General features: G+C 43.7%; 1 protein-coding gene across 1 annotated transcript in view; it reads right to left on the minus strand.

Moving 5' to 3' along the window:
• The window catches only part of UBR3 (ubiquitin protein ligase E3 component n-recognin 3), a 149202-nt gene that overhangs the window by 17208 nt on the left and 112417 nt on the right, over window positions 1–19577 (minus strand). Inside the window, exons 30-32 of the mRNA XM_073646979.1 lie at window positions 13912–13997; window positions 4481–4586; window positions 478–578 (exon numbers count right to left, since the gene is read on the minus strand). Of these exons, the coding sequence (XP_073503080.1) occupies window positions 478–578; window positions 4481–4586; window positions 13912–13997 (293 nt within the window). The remainder of the gene's footprint in view (window positions 1–477; window positions 579–4480; window positions 4587–13911; window positions 13998–19577) is intronic.

Below are 19577 nucleotides of genomic sequence, written 5' to 3' on the forward strand. Positions count from 1 at the left end.
CTTATCCGAGCCGACTCTCCTTAAAGTATCGGCAATTACCTCTGGATGTCACCTCCAGTTTCATGTGATTTCACCTGTCTAATCCTTGAATTTCAGAATCATTTGGTAGCTTTCACCTTTAAGCAGTCGTAAGCTTGTGAAAAATGAAGCCAAACTTCGCCATTGAAACACAGAAAGGTCAAACAAAGGACTTGATTTCTCGGCTCGGAGATTTGGGCAGTTTATTCTCGCTCTTTCCTCTGGAAGACCTTGTGCCTTCACTCTCCTGAATGACTGATAAAGGACTATGACAGGGGACACAGATAAGCCAGTCAAAGCCCAAGTGAATTCCCAGCCCAATGTCACTTTATGCTGATAAGGAGCAATCATTATTTCTGTAGACCGATCAGACACAACGGATTCTGCAGCGATTACACTATTTTTTTCTCTCCCTTGTCCCCAAACACAATATCATGGGGATGGGATCCACAGACGTACCTCTGCGTAGCGGCTGGGGCATTGTTAGGACCTGAATGAGCAATATGGAGGTGACATCTCTAAAGAGTAAAGGAACCTCGGCTCTCTCCTCATCGCTTGTCCTGAGAAAGCAAAAAAAATAAGCATTTACAGAACAAAAAGTACGACACACTGTTACTAAGCATAGCAAATACTACAAAACATTACACCACTAATATCCTCTTTTCTCTCTGGAGACGGGCAAAATATATTAAAAGGAAGCAATAATCAGAAAAGGAATTATTGGTTAAATCAGGTTTTTGTGTTACATACATTTATATATTAAAAATAAATAATTCCCAATGTGTTCTCATTTATTAAAAAGTATTTTGTAATCTTACAATTTTCACATTGGCCATTGTTTTTTTCATAAACTCAATTTCTGCCCTTTCAGTAAGATTTTCATCAGAGGCAGGATTACATTGACAGGTAAAACCTCTATATACAGATAACACAGGATCCACCAATCAAAATAGACAATGTAACAGCCCCCCTTCCCTTCACAATCACCTTTAACCCTATCTTTTGTATTGAAGCATCTAATGAGAGTGTGCAGAGTCCGTGCATTGTGGTTAATGTACATGTATTATTTCTGGAAATAAGAGGAAAATTGAGTCGAAACAACAAAAATCAGATTTAAGCAATAAATCATTTTCTGATCATCGCTTCCCTTTAAGTTAGGCATGGGAATTTAGGCTATATTAGGTAGCCAGCATTATGATGATTCCACTGATTTTCACAAAAAGATCTGAGGCTTCAATTTCTGTCCTGCAGTGAAACAAAATCCCTTTCCCCTGTTTTCTGACCCTACAAAGTCCCTTAGATTGCTTTGCTCACGCTACAGGTAACTTTTGGACAGGGCCCATACATTTGGAGGAAAAAAGTGCATCTGCTGTGTCTTTAAAGGGACTGTCAGCACAGACGGAAGATCTGTTAAAACCAAGTAAAGGCGCTTGGTGCACCCTTGGTGTGGCCAAACATGTAAGTGCAACTTCCCACCTACTACTTTGGGGCCTTTCAGACGTCCATGATCATCAGTCCGATCTCAGATTGCAATGCACTGACTAGTCGCCCGTCTCCTGACCCGAGCGTGACAGCTTCATGTATTTCTATGAGGCTGTCACGCTCGGTTCAGGAGACGTGCGGTCAGTCCGTGCACTGCGATCAGAGATAGGACCGATGATCACGGACTTCTGAAAAGAGCCCTTACTTTTGCGCCATTCTAGAATGGGGAACGCTGACTATAGTGTTCCAGATAAATCACTGGCCACAAGATATCTACTTTCTCTCATGCATCTCCAATTCTGAGCAGCATTTTCATTAGAATTGTGGGCAACATGGTGGCTCAGTGGTTAGCACTGTACACGGTGGCTCAGTGGTTAGCACTGTTGCTTTGTAGCGCTGGGGTCCTGGGATTAAATCCCACAGAGGACAAAATCTGCAGGGAGTCTGTATGTTCTCCCTGTGTTTGCGTGGGTTTTTTCCGGGTTCTCCGGTTTCCTCCCACACTCCAAAGACATACTGATAGGGAATGTAGATTGTGAGCCCCAATAGGGACAGTGATGATAATGTCTGTAAAGAGCTGCAGAATATGATAGCGCTATATAAGGAAAATAAATTGTAGGATCTGCCACGTTTTAGCACAAATGCACCTGTGTATCGCAGTCCTTTCTTTGCAAAACAGAAAGGGCATTGTACTTAAATTAAGAATGCAAATAAGAAATTGGCAAATAAGCTAAAAGTAACAAAGAGTGTTAATTGAAACATCAAGCCCACGGTACTCTGGAGAGCACGATTCCTGGCACCGCCAACTGGGGCACAAATTGCTATCACAGTAGTAAGCTCAATGCTTTTAGACAAAAATGGCTCTTTAGGGAGTTACAAATTCATGAGCAAGCGTTTAAAGACTCTCAGATGGCATCCTCTGTTAGCTGAACAGTTCACACTGATTAAATGGCTTTTAAAACAGGCTGGAAAAATAGAAAAGTACATACACCGAAAATACAGACACACATACAAGTGATCGGATATTAAAGGCTATAGAAAGAATAATGCACCTAAACCGGGAAAAATTACTGAAACAATTGCAATAAACACTTAGAACAAGAGATCACTTGAGGGGTCACCCGTCATGAAATGTCAATTATATTTATCACAAAAAGCAGTGGTCACCATAAGTGTAGACCATCAATTCACAACATGCGACAAAGGGGTCCAAAACTGGTAATGCCATGTGAAGAAGAGAGACCTAGCATTGCAGAATTGTACATCGATTTCCTAAAATACAATTTTTATAGGGGCCAAATCTTTTTTTTCCTCTTAAAGAGAACTTTTCACTTGATTTTTTTAAATTTTTATTTAATCTGAGTACTTTCTCCAAGTGCCGCTGCTCCACCGATCCTGGGACAGTTTTTCTTTTTCTGCGGCCCTCCGTTCCGAAGTTATGTTCTCCCGTCCCCTTCAACAACTGGGCGGGTACCGCAGAACTTCTTGGGGGACGTATGCTTTTTCTCTTCCGACGATGGCCAATCAAAACACAGCCACGCCCACAGAGACATTCTGTGGTATACGCCCAGTTGGTTGAAGGGAAAATTTGCAAAATTGTTCCCTAGTACATAACTTTGGAACAGAGGTGCACAGAAAAACTGTCCCAGGATCGGTGGAGAAGCAGCAATTGAAAGGGAGAACTCTGTTTAAATTATAAAAAAAAAATATCAAGTGAAAGGTCCTTTTTAAAATGCTCTGAATTTCTGCTTTCTTTTACAGATCCACGGAATAAAATTCTAGCTGCCAGTAGAAACCACTAGGAGCAGTATATACCTCTGCCTAAAATCAAAAGATAACTCCGGCACTATAATACTGATGAACCTTCCAATATCAGAGTGACTCCCATCATCCAGGTCGACCAGTTTTTTTTTTTTTTAATGGGGCTCCGGTGCACTGAAATTGGAACAAATCCATATATTATGTATTGGCTGTAAATGGAACGTTCTCCCATAAAAGTGAATGAGAGCTTGCACTACCATTCACGGCCACTACACAATGAACGGAGCTGTGCCACAGTCCTTCTAGTCAGCAGATTGATGGGGGTTATGGGAGTCGGACTTCCTTAATACTAAGGGCGGGTGCAGACGAGCTTATTTTCGGCCCATGTTCCGTATTTTTGTTCTGATATTTGGATCGCAGTCTGCCATGAAAGTAAATGAGTTTGTCGAAAACATCGGACTGCACTTGGATGACATCTGATTGCAGTTTCGACTTCCATGCACTGACAGAACGGAGAAGACGGAGAAATTTTGAATTGGATCAAAGTGTGATTTGCATAATTGACCCAATTCTATTGGATGAGAAAATACATGGTGGTCTGCACCGGCCCTGAGAATAGGCCATCAATATTAAGGTTCATGAAAAACTCTTATCAGAAAGTTTTACATGTGGTTCTTCTGTGTTAAGGACTTAAAGGCCCAAGGCTACAAGTCTACAGTCACTCCCATCACGCGCACGGTGAGGATTTTCCGGTGCGATTTGCATACTTCTGGCCACATGACTACTAGACGTTAGGATCGCTCATTGACGATAATCGTGCGCTTTTAGACACAGGCTGTGGAGGGAGAAACCTGTTTAGCCATGTCACAAACTAGATGGCCATTTTGGATTCAACTTTTTGCAATGGGAAGTTAGATGTGTGACGCATCAAACTGGTCAAGAAGATCCCTATAAAAACAATGGCGCGCTTCTTGTAACGTATAACTTTATTCATTTTTACGTTAAAACTGTAACTTTACTTCTGTACAGGAGATGTGAACAGCAAGCACTTTATTCTTTAAACACCCGGACAAATTGGACACTAGGCGCATTTCTTATGCAATTCTTACAGGTCAACTATTCAAATATGTTCTATACATGAGAAGTTTGTAATTTTTTTTGGGGGGGGTAAATTTTTTAGAATGGTTATCCAGAAAAAATAAATAAAATAAACACTTACTGTGACTCTTTTTTTGGCATAAGTTGTGTTAGCTTCCTCCACGGATTATACTCGGCGTCAATGCTGTAAAGCCTCATGTGCATGGCTAAAACATGGAAGAGCTGATCTGCAAAACAGAGTGAAACGCTGCGTTACGCACTGCCGGAGCAGCGAGCCAAGACGTAAGCCGGCTATAGACAATTGTCTGAGGACCTCAAAAGGAGCTGCCAAAAAACTCATGTCTTTAAGGACTGCCAGAAAGTCTACTACTGCCACCAGGAGATATCTGGCAGACAGTAGATCATAATTTCAAAAATGCACATTAAGCAACAGGAAAAATAAAATGCACATTATTGGGCGAGTCGGGTCCCAGTCAGCCATCTTTACAGCTAGTTTTAGAAAGGAGCTTGGAAAATACCTTGTAAATCCAACATTAAAAGTGGTTCTCATTCTGAATACTGAAGTTTTTCTACTTTTGGGGACTTTTTTTTTTTTTTTTTTTTACCTAAATACATGTTATTTGGGGCTAAGAATCACTATTGCAATTGATTGAGTTTCATTAAAAACATTGCATCATTTTGCCTACTACAGCCTCTGTGTGTTGCACTGTCTATTGCTGGTTGCAGAAAAAGTTAACTGAGAATCAGTCAGTGAGCGGACTTTTTCTGAATGCCTCCCTGTGGATTTATGATCACAGACCACATCAAAGTTAAATGTGCAAGGAAAGAAAAAAAAGCCTGTAAAAGCCAAATGTAAGCCAACTGCAAAGATGTTTTCTATCTCCAAATACATGAATTAAAGGGAAAAGGTGAAAAAAAAGTCCCAATAGGTGGAGAACACAGCTGGGTCGAGGAATATTTGGGTTAGTGTCCGGACTTTCAACTTTTTGCCTCTGCACAATGAAATGGAAACAAAGCCCTCTATATATGAAACATATCATCGGAAAACAACCTATTAAGTCTGTTTTTTGTATTTTTTTTTCCAAGTTTTTTGGTACATTTTTATTTAAATGAAGATCTGTATTGAAAAAAAATAAATTGAAATTTAGCAACTTTTACACTGGCGAATGGGGCTTTTTTAGACTCATTTCCCGTTTCAGGGAGAGTTTTCAGCAGTTTCACTATCATCACAGGCATGCATAAGTATGAGTCTAGAGTAGTCTCAGTGGCCAGTACCAAAATATCAGAGTTTTTGCCTCCTCTTCTCTGTATATTAATCTAGTCTTGTTAGCCAAGTGGGTGTGGTCCTCAACGCCTATCTATAGGAGTCTTCAAGAGTACCATGCCAGGTTGACAAAAGACTAGATTTACTATCAGGGAAGAAGGGGGGATATGTGTGTAGGGGGGGGGGGGCATATCTTAGGAATGGAAAGTAGCAAGAACAAAAGAAAAACAAAACCAGATTCAGGAAAACAGCAGCATTTACACCAGGTAAAAAACACTTGTTCCTTTGCCTTAAATAAGTTTTTTTTTTAAATAAGAAATTTAATATTCTTCAATGGCTTACCGCTCCCCTGCTACCTGGGAGAGGAGGGAAGAGGGGAGCAGTGAGCTCCTGATTAGTGACAGTTCGAACTTGTGGCATGGTGTAGCCACTGTTACAAGCAGAGGCAGGTTTGTCTCTGTAGCTGGGGGAGAAGGTGAGCAGTGAGCTCCTGATTACGGACAGTTCGAACTTGTGGCATGGTTGAGCCACTGTTACAAGCAGAGGCAGATTTGTCTCTGCAGCATCGAAGGAGCTCAGTGGCACAGAACCTGGCCGGATCCAATGATGGCAGCATTAGCAACCTCCTTGCTATAAACCTTGACCTCTTTTCCTACAGATTGGCCACCGCTGATGGACAGTAGCAGTGGCTGGTAACTGAAGCAACAAGCAGCAAACAAAATTATATATCCCTCCATCCTTGAGAACGAAGAAGATTTTTGATAAGAGGTATGCACGAATGCTTAATAGTGGCTGAAAGAGTTTTGTCCAACATTAGATATGTTCACGCCAATATGTTACATCAGTTTTCCAAGTGCAATTCAATGGAGAGGGAACACACATCTGCAGGCATATTTCCACTGAAAACAAAATAAAGTCAGGGTCCTTTTCTTCCCAAACGGGTAGACACAGTTGCCTGAAAATGATCAATTTGACACGTATGAATAATCCGACTGATGAGTTATAAATTCATAAATGCAGAATAAAGAGTTTTTAAAGATTTGGCATTTATGGAAAAATAGACTAAAGCATCAGTCGCCCAACTCATCTGATGTTTATACATGTATAATTATACCAGAGCGCAGTAACAAAAGCTTCATTATGGCCAATGTGACCTTTAAAGCAAAAAAATGTCTAAAGTTCAATGTGTCTCCTGTTCTGTATGCAGACATTCACGCCACGAGCGCTCTATAAATATTCTCAGTCCTCGGAGGCGCACACGTCCCTTAGATCTGTGATCGGTCACTGACCGGAGGGGGAACACTGCCATCTAGTGGGAACTTCAACTCTGGAAACCACAACTAAATTTACTTTCCTCAAAACCTGCTGAATGTGGTCAGCCAATGATTAAAAATAACTAGCGAGACAATAAAAGTAACGTGGGAGTTGAGCAAAATGATGAGTAGTAGCCTGATCCAATGGCCAGGTCTGCAGAACGTGGCCAGATGAGCCTCCTCTTACCTGCTGGCATCCCCGGAGCCTCTTCTGATTAATAAGCCTGGTGAAACATCATAGTTGCCCACATGAGAAGTGACTACTAGTCAGTAAAGGCACCATGGATGTCATCAGGTAGGAGGGCGTTTGCAGGGCTCTGGTCTGGTGGCGCCCATTGACTACCGACATGGATGAGGATCTGGAAAATCTTTTTGTTCGCCAATTAGTGTATATGTCGTCACTAATATGACTTCTGTCTAATACTTAAGGTACAAACACTTCAATCCAATGCTCTATTCATTCTCAATGGGGCAGCTGGAAAAAGTCGAACACAGTCACATAGGGAATGGATGGCACAGCAGTCGGCCAGGTGCACTGCCCCATTCTAACGGGGACAAAAACTTCCCTGGTCAGTGATCGGACCATCACCAATCAACAAGTGATCACCATCAACAAGGGTTGTCCATGACTTAGGCATCTATGACCCAATATCAGATCCGTGGGGATGAAATGTTACCCAAGAACGGCCTCTACAAAGTGTACAGAGCAGCGGTGTCCCTGTCCATATACTGTTCAAGTCAGGACCTGCAAACACCTGATCAGTGAGGGGGCAGGGGGTCGGTCCTCCACTTATCTGATACTGATGATCTATCATATGGACACAACATCAATACCTTAGTCCTAAACAAACCCTTTGACTGACTGTGAAGGTAAGTCGGGGTTTTGAAGCTTTATATCAGAAAACGGTGCTATGCTCCTGTGACGATACACGACAGGTAAAAAAATTTTGGACCCAAAATATTCAAAAACGGTGATGCCTAACAAATCAGTCCATCTACGAATGTCAAGCAATATATTATATTCTTTATTCTAAGCTTAAAATATACTTTGCGATGTTGCACCTAAAGTAATAGTGAGGGGAAGATTTGCCCATGATAAAGGAGATGTACGATAATTGCTGCCAAGTGCAATCACTGAATAGTTTCATTTCCTTACACAAAAAAAAAGAAAAAAAAGGATAAACAGAAAACTTGAACACCTTAATGAAAGGGGGGAGCAGGGAATTTAACCCTTTAACAGCAAGGATAAGGTGAATATTTTACCGACTCTTAGACTTGTACTCGGATCCAAAATGGACACGTATCCTGTTTTTTTTTTGTGTGCATTCAGCCCACAAAAAGACATGGAATCAGCTAAAAACAGAAAACTGAAAGAGGCCTAATGGTACAAAAGATGTAAGAGTGTATGTGTAAGGGTAACGTGTGCAATCATAAAATATACATTACACTTGATTGTTCTGCTACTACGGATACCAATTTACTACTTAAAATTAAAAGCTGGTCAGTGGACTAATCAGATCCCCGATACCATGGATTAAACAATTAACACACATTAGCTAAACCTGCACTGATCGACATTTGTAATTATACAAGAAAGAGCTGGTAAAGTAAAGTTACCCTGCGGATCATATCAGTCCTGGTAATTCCTGTAAAGTAAAGCACAGGAAATATGTGACCAATACAAAGATGGAAATCCACACTGGTGCTGGTCTGAGGACTGGCAGAGCAGAAGCAGCGCAGTAATAACCAGACGATCATCCTTAAGCCCAAGATGACCTTCCTGAACAAGTCTAAGAATATGGCATCTCTGTGGCACCCTGTGATCTATTGTTCTCCAACCTTACCCCCCTTTACAACCTCTTATAATAGACGAGTATAGTTATATATATTTATGCTATTTACTGAGGAGTAACGCAAAATCAGAAAAAAAATATATAAGTTATCGTTGGTTTTAAAAGTAACATATCCTGCATTATATTATGTTATACTGATTTTCACGATTTCTGGTTGCAATCTTTTACTTGGATGGTTCATCGTTTACAACCAACAAATATTGATAGGACAACCGTGTGGAGCCTATTTGGCTGTTATAACCTGCTGCAAACGTGATGCATAGCCAGACCACCAGCTTCTGGCAGCATCCTTGAGGAATTTTACCCAGTCATCATGGGCAATGGCCTCCAGGTCACTAATATTCTCGGTTTGGTAAAGTAACCACCTAACTCACAGCCCAGCAAAGATTTTCAATGGGGTTCAAGCAAAGAGACTGACAGCCACGTCTAATGATGTCCAAGTTTCAGCTTCCTTAAAGAAGGCATGATGTTTTCTCCTAGGATATGCTAATACTTTGAGTTTATCTGGCCTTTCACACACTCCAAGTCTCCAGCAAGAGAAAGCAAAGTAGCCCCCACAAGCATCGCCGATCCCCCACCTCACTGTAGGCATTAACCGAGCTGCCGCCATGCCTCACTGTAGGCATCGCCAAGCCGCCGCCATGCCTCACTGTAGGCATCACCGAGCCCCCACTATGCTTCACTGTAGGTATCACAGAGCCTCCACTATGCCTCATTGCAGGCATCACCGAGCCCCCACTATGCTTCACTGTACGCATCACAGAGCCTCCACCAGGGCTGGGGAGTCGGTAAGACAAACCTCCGACTCTTCAATCTTCATGACACAGACTGGGACTCCCTCATACATGGCTCATGTTTAAGTGATACATTTACTGTAGCACAGATTCATCTCAGCTAAAAGTCTAGACCCTTACATCAGGAATAGGACAGACATTTATAGGACATTTCATAACTTTCCCAAATTCTTATGAAAAAATATTCCTCACAAACTGCATTGAACTACTGTACCCAATTTTTTATATATTTTAGGAGTCAAAGTTGGTCCATTTTATACCGACTCCACCAAAATGGGCTCCGACTCAGACTCCACAGCCCTGGCCTCCACTATGCCTCACTATAGGCATCACCGAACCGCCGCCGCCATGCCTCACTGTAAGCATCACCGAGCCACTGCAATTCCTCAGTGTAGGCATCACAGGGTCCCCACTATGCTGCACTGTAGGCATCACCGAGTAACGTCATGCTTAGCTGTAGGCATCAACAAGCCACCGCCAACTGTAAACAGGGAATTATTTGCAGCGTATCCTTCAGTCTTCCCTCCAGACATACTGCTGATCCATAGGCCTGAAAAGTTCCAGGTTTGTTTCATCGCTCCCCAGAATAGAATACCAAAACTTCTGTGGCTTACTTATTAATTGTGAGCATTTTGGAGCAGACATCTCTTGTGCTTTTGGGTTAAGCAGAGGTGATATTTTGGATTTCGGGCATGGAGACCTTCAGCATTTATGTACAAAATGAATCCTCAGTGCCTGCTGCCACCACCAAATCTTCTTCAGTTTTTTTTTCCTGTCATTAGGAGGTATTTGTTTTTTATCACCTGCCTCCTCAGGAATCTGGTGGCAGCTGGTGACAGCGTCCTCTTCCTGCCACGTTCATGTAGTGTAGCCAGTGTTTCTTCAACTTTCAAAGTGCAAACATATGCTTTAACTGTATTGCTTGCTTCCTTCATGACTAACAGTATATTTACTGATTGAACAGTTTTTAAGTTTTATTAGGTGTGTTGTAAATGACAAATCAAGCTCTGCTACATCTGTACAGGTGTAAAATATAACATGGATGGTTGACATTTTTTTCTGAACCGCCACAAAGTTCCTATTGCAACATTGATTTAAAAAGTTAGAAAATCAGGATGAATCTGCAGAAATAGTCGCGGTCGTCATTCCTGAAAGAGGGAGCTGTTAAATTCAGCGGGCAGAACCATTGTTCACCTTGTCACATTGTTTCCGAAGCTGACATAGGCAGCTCTATCAATCATTGCTCATTTACATTTCCCGAGTGGAACCGTCCTCATAGCTCAATCTACTAAAACAGTACTTGACCTATTTGTTCCGACCGTTTTCCCTGATGCTTTTTGCTGTAAAGGCTCACCTGGGACACTGCTTTCCATTTAATGCAATATCTAATCGACAAAGTTAACACTTCTTACAAGACTATTATGGAGTGCTGTGCTTAATCACAGTAAAGACACCTCATTACCGCTGCTGTGAAACGTACGGAGGAGGAGGGTCTTGTTCGCAGTCTTTTAATTGACTGAAAATAGACTCGGCGAGCGACACAGACGTGCGGGTCACCGGTGCGTTTTATTTCAAGGGCGTCATTGGCAGCAACTGTAGAACAATTTTAACTCTCAGACGAAGGAGACTGATTATCTGGAATCTAGAAAATACAACCTTAATAACAAGAGAGGAGAGTATAAATTTAGGTCAAGGCAGTAGTCCGTGGCTGCCAGACAAAAGCCTTGCGAGCCGCCAATTATCTGGCAGCATCACCGGCGCCTCCTCAACTTTGCAGCCCCGACGTGATGTCATCGTGTGATGTTCCACCAGGTCTACTAAATTAGAGACGGCAGACGGGAAGCGGTTCACAAGGCTCTCGTCTGGCAGCCATGGGCTACTGTCGTGGCCGCTGGACCAACGTCTAGCAAATAGATTTGCTCATCTCTGGTGATAAGAAATTTGGAAAATAACCAATACCCAGAATATAGATAGACCGGTGGCACGGCGAGGCCTACAGTAAAGGACGGCGGTGGCACGGTGATGCCTACAGTGAAGGACGGCGGTGGCACGGTGATGCCTACAGTGAAGGACGGCGGTGGCACGGTGATGCCTACAGTGAAGGACGGCGGTGGCACGGTGATGCCTACAGTGAAGGACGGCGGTGGCACGGTGATGCCTACAGTGAAGGACGGCGGTGGCACGGTGATGCCTACAGTGAAGGACGGCGGTGGCACGGTGATGCCTACAGTGAAGGACGGCGGTGGCACGGTGATGCCTACAGTGAAGGACGGCGGTGGCACGGTGATGCCTACAGTGAAGGACGGCGGTGGCACGGTGATGCCTACAGTGAAGGACGGCGGTGGCACGGTGATGCCTACAGTGAAGGACGGCGGTGGCACGGTGATGCCTACAGTGAAGGACGGCGGTGGCACGGTGATGCCTACAGTGAAGGACGGCGGTGGCACGGTGATGCCTACAGTGAAGGACGGCGGTGGCACGGTGATGCCTACAGTGAAGGACGGCGGTGGCACGGTGATGCCTACAGTGAAGGACGGCGGTGGCACGGTGATGCCTACAGTGAAGGACGGCGGTGGCACGGTGATGCCTACAGTGAAGGACGGCGGTGGCACGGTGATGCCTACAGTGAAGGACGGCGGTGGCACGGTGATGCCTACAGTGAAGGACGGCGGTGGCACGGTGATGCCTACAGTGAAGGACGGCGGTGGCACGGTGATGCCTACAGTGAAGGACGGCGGTGGCACGGTGATGCCTACAGTGAAGGACGGCGGTGGCACGGTGATGCCTACAGTGAAGGACGGCGGTGGCACGGTGATGCCTACAGTGAAGGACGGCGGTGGCACGGTGATGCCTACAGTGAAGGACGGCGGTGGCACGGTGATGCCTACAGTGAAGGACGGCGGTGGCACGGTGATGCCTACAGTGAAGGATGGCGGTGGCACGGTGATGCCTACAGTGAAACACGGTGGTGGCACGGTGATGCCTACAGTGAAACACGGCGGTGGCACGGCGATGCCTACAGTGAAGCACGGCGGTGGCACGGCAATGCCTACAGTGAAGCATGATGGAGGCTCAGCTGATGCAGACAGTGAAGCACGGTGGGAGCTCGGTGATGTCTTAGATCGCCATCAGCTGAACATTTGTTGGGGAATCGCTATTTCTTTGGACTTATGGCTGCACTATTTCTCCTGTGAACAAAAAGGATTGAGCTGAGCATCTGGAAATCTAATATGCCTAATCCTTCTGTACACTGAAACATGCTGTCAGAGGAAAGTGGGTACATCCCTATTGGATATTAGATGGTGTGCTAAAATCAGAATGGCTAAAGGGAATTTGTGGGCAGGTTTTTGCGCTGTAATCTGAGAGAGCATGTTGTAGGAGCTGAGACCCTGATTCCAGCGATGTGTCACTTACTGGGCTGCTTGCTGCAGTTTCACTAAAATCAGTATTTTAAACAGCGGATAATCACTAGAGGAGCAGTTGCCTCATGTCATGTGGTCCCCTGCTCTGTGTAACCACACCCTCAGCACTGATTGGCAGCTTTCTGCCTATGCACAGTGCACACAGAAAGCTGCCATTCAGTGGTGTGGGCGAGGTTACACAGACCTCAGCATTCAGAGAACTGGTACATCAGCAGAAGATAAAACAGGAACTTTATCAATATGACAGCAAGCAGCTCAGTAAGTGACATAGCTGGAATCAGTGTCTATGCCCCTAAACTATGTTGCCCTCACATTGGATAGCAAAAACCTGGTTACAGATTCCCTTTAAGCCGTCACTTCTTACTATGTATAGATTAGTGGATCTTGTGACTCCTCTGCAGATGGGTCATAGTCATATACAAGATTACAATGACAGGAGAGAGGTCACAAGATTCAGCATTCACAATAGGTGATGGTCACAGCTCACCTCCTCCCTCTCTCTGCAGTGACCTCTACAAAGATCATGCACATAACATAGTACTATGTACCATAGGGATCTGTAGAGAGGTGGCTCATATGGCTGCTGTAAAGCATATCTTCGAATGCTGCAACAGCGGCTCAGACAAGATGGCCGTCTTATAATCAAGTGTATAAAATAAAAATTTAGGTAAAAAAAAAAATTCTACAATTAAATAAAAGAAAAACAAAATTTGTATCCGAAACTGTTTTTAGTTACTTAAAATAAAAAATAATAATCCAGATGATACATTCCCTTAAATAAAAATGTAGGAAGTGTGTGCACCCAACGTGCAGGTAAACCACCCAGAAAATACGGGAAAAGTAGAAATTAAAGTTTTTCTCTATCTCTCCGAAAATAATTGGTATAATCTTAAAACTCAAGCATACTTAAGCAAGATCTTTTGCCAGCAGCGCTCGCTCCTCCTGAGCACAGATTGTCTCCACGGTGGACAAGTTCCAGTTCCAGATTTGTTCTGTAATTAAAAAGTAAAAAAAAAAAAAGTTAAGATTATTATAAACAATCTGTACAAGAATGACTTTACAAATAAATCAAATTCTTGTGGTCCCAAAAAAATGACATAGGTTTGTGACTTAAAAAGAGCATCTCAGCTCCATATGCTGCTAACACGTATGCTGCTAGCACGTATGCTGCTAGCATGCAGCCAGGTGGTCTACAGTTATTTGGCTTCTGGTGCAACATTGATGTTTAGGAATTCAGTATACAATTTGTGCAAATACATAGAAATTTGATTGCTTAAATCCGTCTGGCCAATGTTGTAATAGGAGGCACAGTATTCATGCCTAAGGTCGAGAACAAAGTCACGTGAGGCTGCAAGCGAGTTTACTAGCCCCAAAGTTTGACATAGAACAACGGCAGCAGCAGGGAGGTAAATGCAATAACACAGTAAATTTTAAGGCGGACACTTCTACATATGTACAGAAATTAGTGATTTAAAAGGAATCTGTCAGCAGGATTTCACCCCCCATATTTATATGTACCGTATATTCCGGCGTATAAGACGACTTTTGAAGACTGAAAAATCTTCTGTCTAGTCTGGGGTCGTCTTATACGCCGGTAATGCTTTTGAACTTTCAGAAATTGACATGCGGGGATACTCTGGGGGTGTTAATAAGCTGCCGTGGCCGTATCCCTGCCATGTCGGAGTTAATATAAGGTGGAGGGAGTTAAAATACGGCGGCGGTAGGTCCAGACAGTCAGCGCTTCTGTGCTGAAACTGACACATCGCTGCGTATTCCCTGCTCCGGACACAGCGCAGGGCTTCTGTGCCGACAGCTTTCACTTGTCACAGAAGCGCTGCGCTGTGTACGGAGCAGGGAAGTTCGCATCGCTTCTGTGACAATATATGAAAAGCCGGCAATTCAGCAGCGGCATAAGCCGGCACCCGACAATTTAGAATAGAAAGAATAGAGCATCACACATAGATTAGATAGATAGAAACATGTCAGTCACATATATATGAAGTACAGTGACAGTGTTGCTTACTGTAATTGTCATTTAGTGTAAAGGATTTATCAAAAAAAATAATAGTGTTTTCATGCACTGTCTCTTTAAAAAAGCCGGCCGGCAATTCAGCAGCGGTACCCGACAATTTATAACAGAAAGAATAGAGCATCACACATAGATTAGATAGATAGAAACATGTCAGTCACATATATATGAAGTACAGTGACAGTGCTGGTTACTGTACTTGTCATCTAGTGTTAAAATAACGGATTTATTTAAAAAAAAATTGGCGTGGGGTTCCCCTTAATTTTAGTCTCTAGCGGAGGTTAAGCAGACGGCTGGGGCAGATGTTTGAAGCCTGGGAAGGGGGTAATACCCACGGAGCTTCCCAGGCTACTAATATCAGCCCCCAGCTGAATACCTAGCCTTTACTAGCTATTAAAATGGGGGACCCCCCCAAAAAAATGACGTGGGGTCCCCCCTAATTTAATAGCTAGCAAAGGCTAGGCAGACAGCTGGGGGCTGATATTAATAGCCCAGGAAGGGAGCCATGAATATTGGCCCCCTCCCAGGCTAGAAACACCAGCCGTCAGCCGCCCCAGAAATGGCGCATCCATAGGATGCGCCAATTCTGGCACTTAGCCTCGCTCTTCCCACTGCCCTGTAGCGGTGGCAGTGGGGTAATAGGGCTGGGGTTGATGTCAGCTTATAATGCCAGCTGACATCAAGCCCAGGTTAGTAATGGAGAGGCGTCTATAAGACACCCCCATTACTAACCCCATAGTAAAAGTTAAAAAAAACACAAACACCCAGAATAAAGTCCTTTAATTGAAATAAAGACACAATTCTTTATTGTTCTAAATTAAACCATACTTACCATCACGCCCATTCCAGCTGAAGCCAACGATCTCCTGCAATAAAAGTAAAATAATAAAGCAACCTCATCCTTACCTCTCCATGGTTCCCAGGACCGGTCCAGCTCTGCTACATTCACATGACAGGCTGGACCGCAGCAGAACGCTGCCATCCAGCCTGTCATCCCGCAGACACTGAGAAGCGCAGGCATGCTTGCGCTCTGCAGTGTCTGGCTGTGACGGCATCCAGATGAGCCGACAATGAACTCAGCTCACCTCCTGGACGTCCGTCACTGACAGCGTGAGAAACTTCTACTGCGCAGGAGAATTTTCCCACGCTGTCAGTGACGTGCATGAGGTGAGCCGAGTTCATTGGACATGATCTCGGCTCATCTGGATGCCGTCACAGTCAGACACTGAGGAGCACAAGCATGCCTGCGCTTCTCAGTGTCTGCCGCATGGCAAGCTGAACGGCAGCGTTCTGCTGCGGTCCAGCCTGTCATGTGAATGTAGCAGAGCTGGACCGGTCCTGGGAACCATGGAGAGGTAAGGATGAGGTTGCTTTATTATTTTACTTTTATTGCAGGAGATCGTTGGCTTCAGCTGGAATGGGCGTGATGGTAAGTATGGTTTAATTTAGAACATTAAAAAATTGTGTCTTTATTTCAATTAAAGGACTTTATTCTAGGTGTTTGTGTTTTTTTTAATTACTTTACTAGAAATTCATGGTGGTCATGTCTAATATTGGCGTGACCCCATGAATTTCGGGCTTAGGGCCAGCTGATAATGCCAAGCTGGCCTTAACCCCTTTATTACCCAGTGAGCCACCGCACCAGGGCCCTGGATGAGTTGGGTACAGCGCCAGAAGATGGCGCTTCTTTGAACGCGCCATTTTCCGGGGTGGCTGCGGACTGCAATTTGCAGCGGGGGGGGGCCAGAAAGCTTGGGCCTCCCTGCGCTGCAGATTCCAGTCCCCAGCTGCCTAGTTGTACCTGGCTGGACACATTTCATGAAATAATTAAAAAAAAAAGGGCTTCCCTATATTGTTGTGTCCGGCCAGGTACAAATAGGCAGCTGGTGGTTGGGGGCAGCCCGTTCCTGCCTGCTGTACCTGGCTGGACACAAAAATATGGCGAAGCCCACGTCAACATTTTTGGGAAAAATTAATTACAAAATTAATAATAATTTAGGGACTGCATCTTTATTAACCCCTCAATTGTCATTTAGTGTTAAAATAAAGGATTTTTTAAAAAGAAAATTGGCGTGGGATCCACCATCATTATAGTCTCTAGCGGAGGTTAAGCAGACGGCTGGGGCAGATGTTTGAAGTCTGGGAAGGGGGTAAAACCCACGGAGCTTCCCAGGCTACTAATATCAGCCCCCAGCTGAATACCTAGCCTTTACTAGCTATTAGAATGGGGGACCCCCCCAAAAAATGACGTGGGGTCCCCCCTATTTTAATATGTTTATGAGTGACAGTTTTCCTGCTATATACCTGCATGTCATAAGAATTTAAATTAAAAAAAGGACCATGTTAAATTCAAATCTGTTTTTTTTAAATTTTTACCGGTGTTTGGTATGCGTTGGAAAAGGGGTAGTCTTATACGGTGAATATATCCTAAACTCTATATTTTAACAGGAAAGTAGGGGGGTCGTCTTATACACCAGGTCGTCTTATACGCCGGAATATACGGTACATGTAGCTCTTTCAGAAACCAAGCCCAGCAATCCCTTTACATGGCCAGTCCGTCCATAGGTTACTGAGAAATCAGCGTTTGAATTGATATGCAAATGAGGCTGAAGGACTAAGTGTAGATCTGAAGCCTCTGTCACTCTAGCTCTATTCCCAGCCCAGCACCACCACCACCTCCTGCTACTTGACTGATGGCTCCCATGTCTGAAGTCACGCAGTATAAAGGCTGTCAATGAAGCAGGAAGCGGCGGTGCTGTGCCAGGAATAGAGATGGAGTGACAGAGGTTTCAGATCTACACATATGCAAATAAAGCTGAAGGACTAAGTGTAGATCTGAAGCCTCTGTCACTCCAGCTCTATTCCCGGCCCAGCACCACCACGTCCTCCTGCTGCTGCTTGACTGATGGCTTCTTTGTCTGAAGTCAGCCAGCTGTCCGTCAAGCAGGAGGCGCCGGTGCTGTGTCGGGAATAGAGCTGGAGTGACAGAGGTTTCATATCTACACACAGTCTTTCAGCTTCATTTGCATATTCATTCAAACACTGATTTCTCAGCAATGGAGGAGAAGACTGGCCATGTAAGGGTATTGCTGGACTTGTCTTTGAAAGAGCTACATGTGCATAGTTTTGGGGGGGTGGTGTGAAATCCTGCTGACAGATTTCCTTTTTCATACAGACTCCTTAAAATTGACCACTGGCAGAACAACAACTTAATGTCACTACCTGACTGTCTATCGCACGCTGAACTTCTTTTATGTGCGGACTTACCTACAGCTCACCCTCCGGTCTTCTGATCTGACACCATATTGAATTTAAAGGGAGTTTCTACTTTGGTGTTTAAGGGGAATCAAAGACATTCATGACAAGTCCATGCCAAATACATCTTATAGGGTGGTTGTCAACCTCTGAGATCTCAACCTATTGGAGGAGCAGATCTGGGGATGGCTTCTCCCCCCCAATTTTTTTTCCCTCTATGATCATATTTAACCAATAACTTTTTGGAGCCGACCACTGTCGAATGCAGAATGAGAAATGTAAAAATGTAACGTGATAAATCTGGCGACTCCCATGGACATCATTTAACTATTTAAGCTTCTTAAAAGAGATCTTAGAAACCGAGATTTAATGCTGGCCTAGGGTTTGAAACTATGTCGGCAACAATTTCTCGCAAGCTGCTCAGCATTATTATTATTATTTTTTTTTTAAACGTCTATCAAATAAGATGGCGTCCGTGTATTAACATCACTAAGTTTCCGCTGTTACTGCCACCTATTTTCCAAGGAATGTTTTAATCCACTCTACTTCTCTGAAGGAAAAAAAAAAAAAAGAAAAAAAAGAAAAATCCAATTTAAAATTGATAATGCTCCGGCTCAGAGCTGCATCTGGTTTCTGCTGATAAGGGCATCTGTCTGCTAGGAATTTTCCGCTCCTCAGGCGGTTCGCGCTGCTCACAAAAATACGTCTACCGCTGGAAGAAACGAGGGTTGAGACTTTTTTAGCTTCTATTTTTTTTTGCACATTTTGCAGAATACTCTATTTTATTTTTTTGCTTATTAGCAACATTTTCAAATTCCCAAAGAACTAAGTTCACTTGAGTAAGTCGGTACATGTATATTTATATGTGCAAACGTGTAAAAAAAAATAATATAAAAAGGATGTAATGTTACACCAAGGAGGTGTCTCGATTACATAGAGGAACAGTATAAACCGGGATGTGAGCATTGACATTTCTGAAATGTCAGCGACACGTTTACACGGGAAATGAAAGGGACATTTAAATTCCACTCAAGTTTTCTGACGCGTCACCAAGACATCCGAAAAGTAAAAAAAAGGGTACAAAATGGCATCAATGCATTCAGGAGCGAAATGTACTGATCCAATGTGTTCACCGGCTGATTTATGAGCCAAAAGAGGCTTAGTCCAACAGCGGGACCCTTACAGATCATGAGAAGGGTCCCAAAGTACCTGAATGGAGCAGGATTGCGTATGTGTAACCACCACTCCATTTAGTTCTTTGAGTGGCCATGAGCATGCTTAACCCTAG

Source organism: Phyllobates terribilis, unplaced genomic scaffold (assembly GCF_046119375.1).
Source record: "Phyllobates terribilis strain yellow unplaced genomic scaffold, ASM4611937v1 Scaffold_9__5_contigs__length_417890890, whole genome shotgun sequence".
Taxonomy (NCBI): Eukaryota; Metazoa; Chordata; class Amphibia; order Anura; family Dendrobatidae; genus Phyllobates; species Phyllobates terribilis.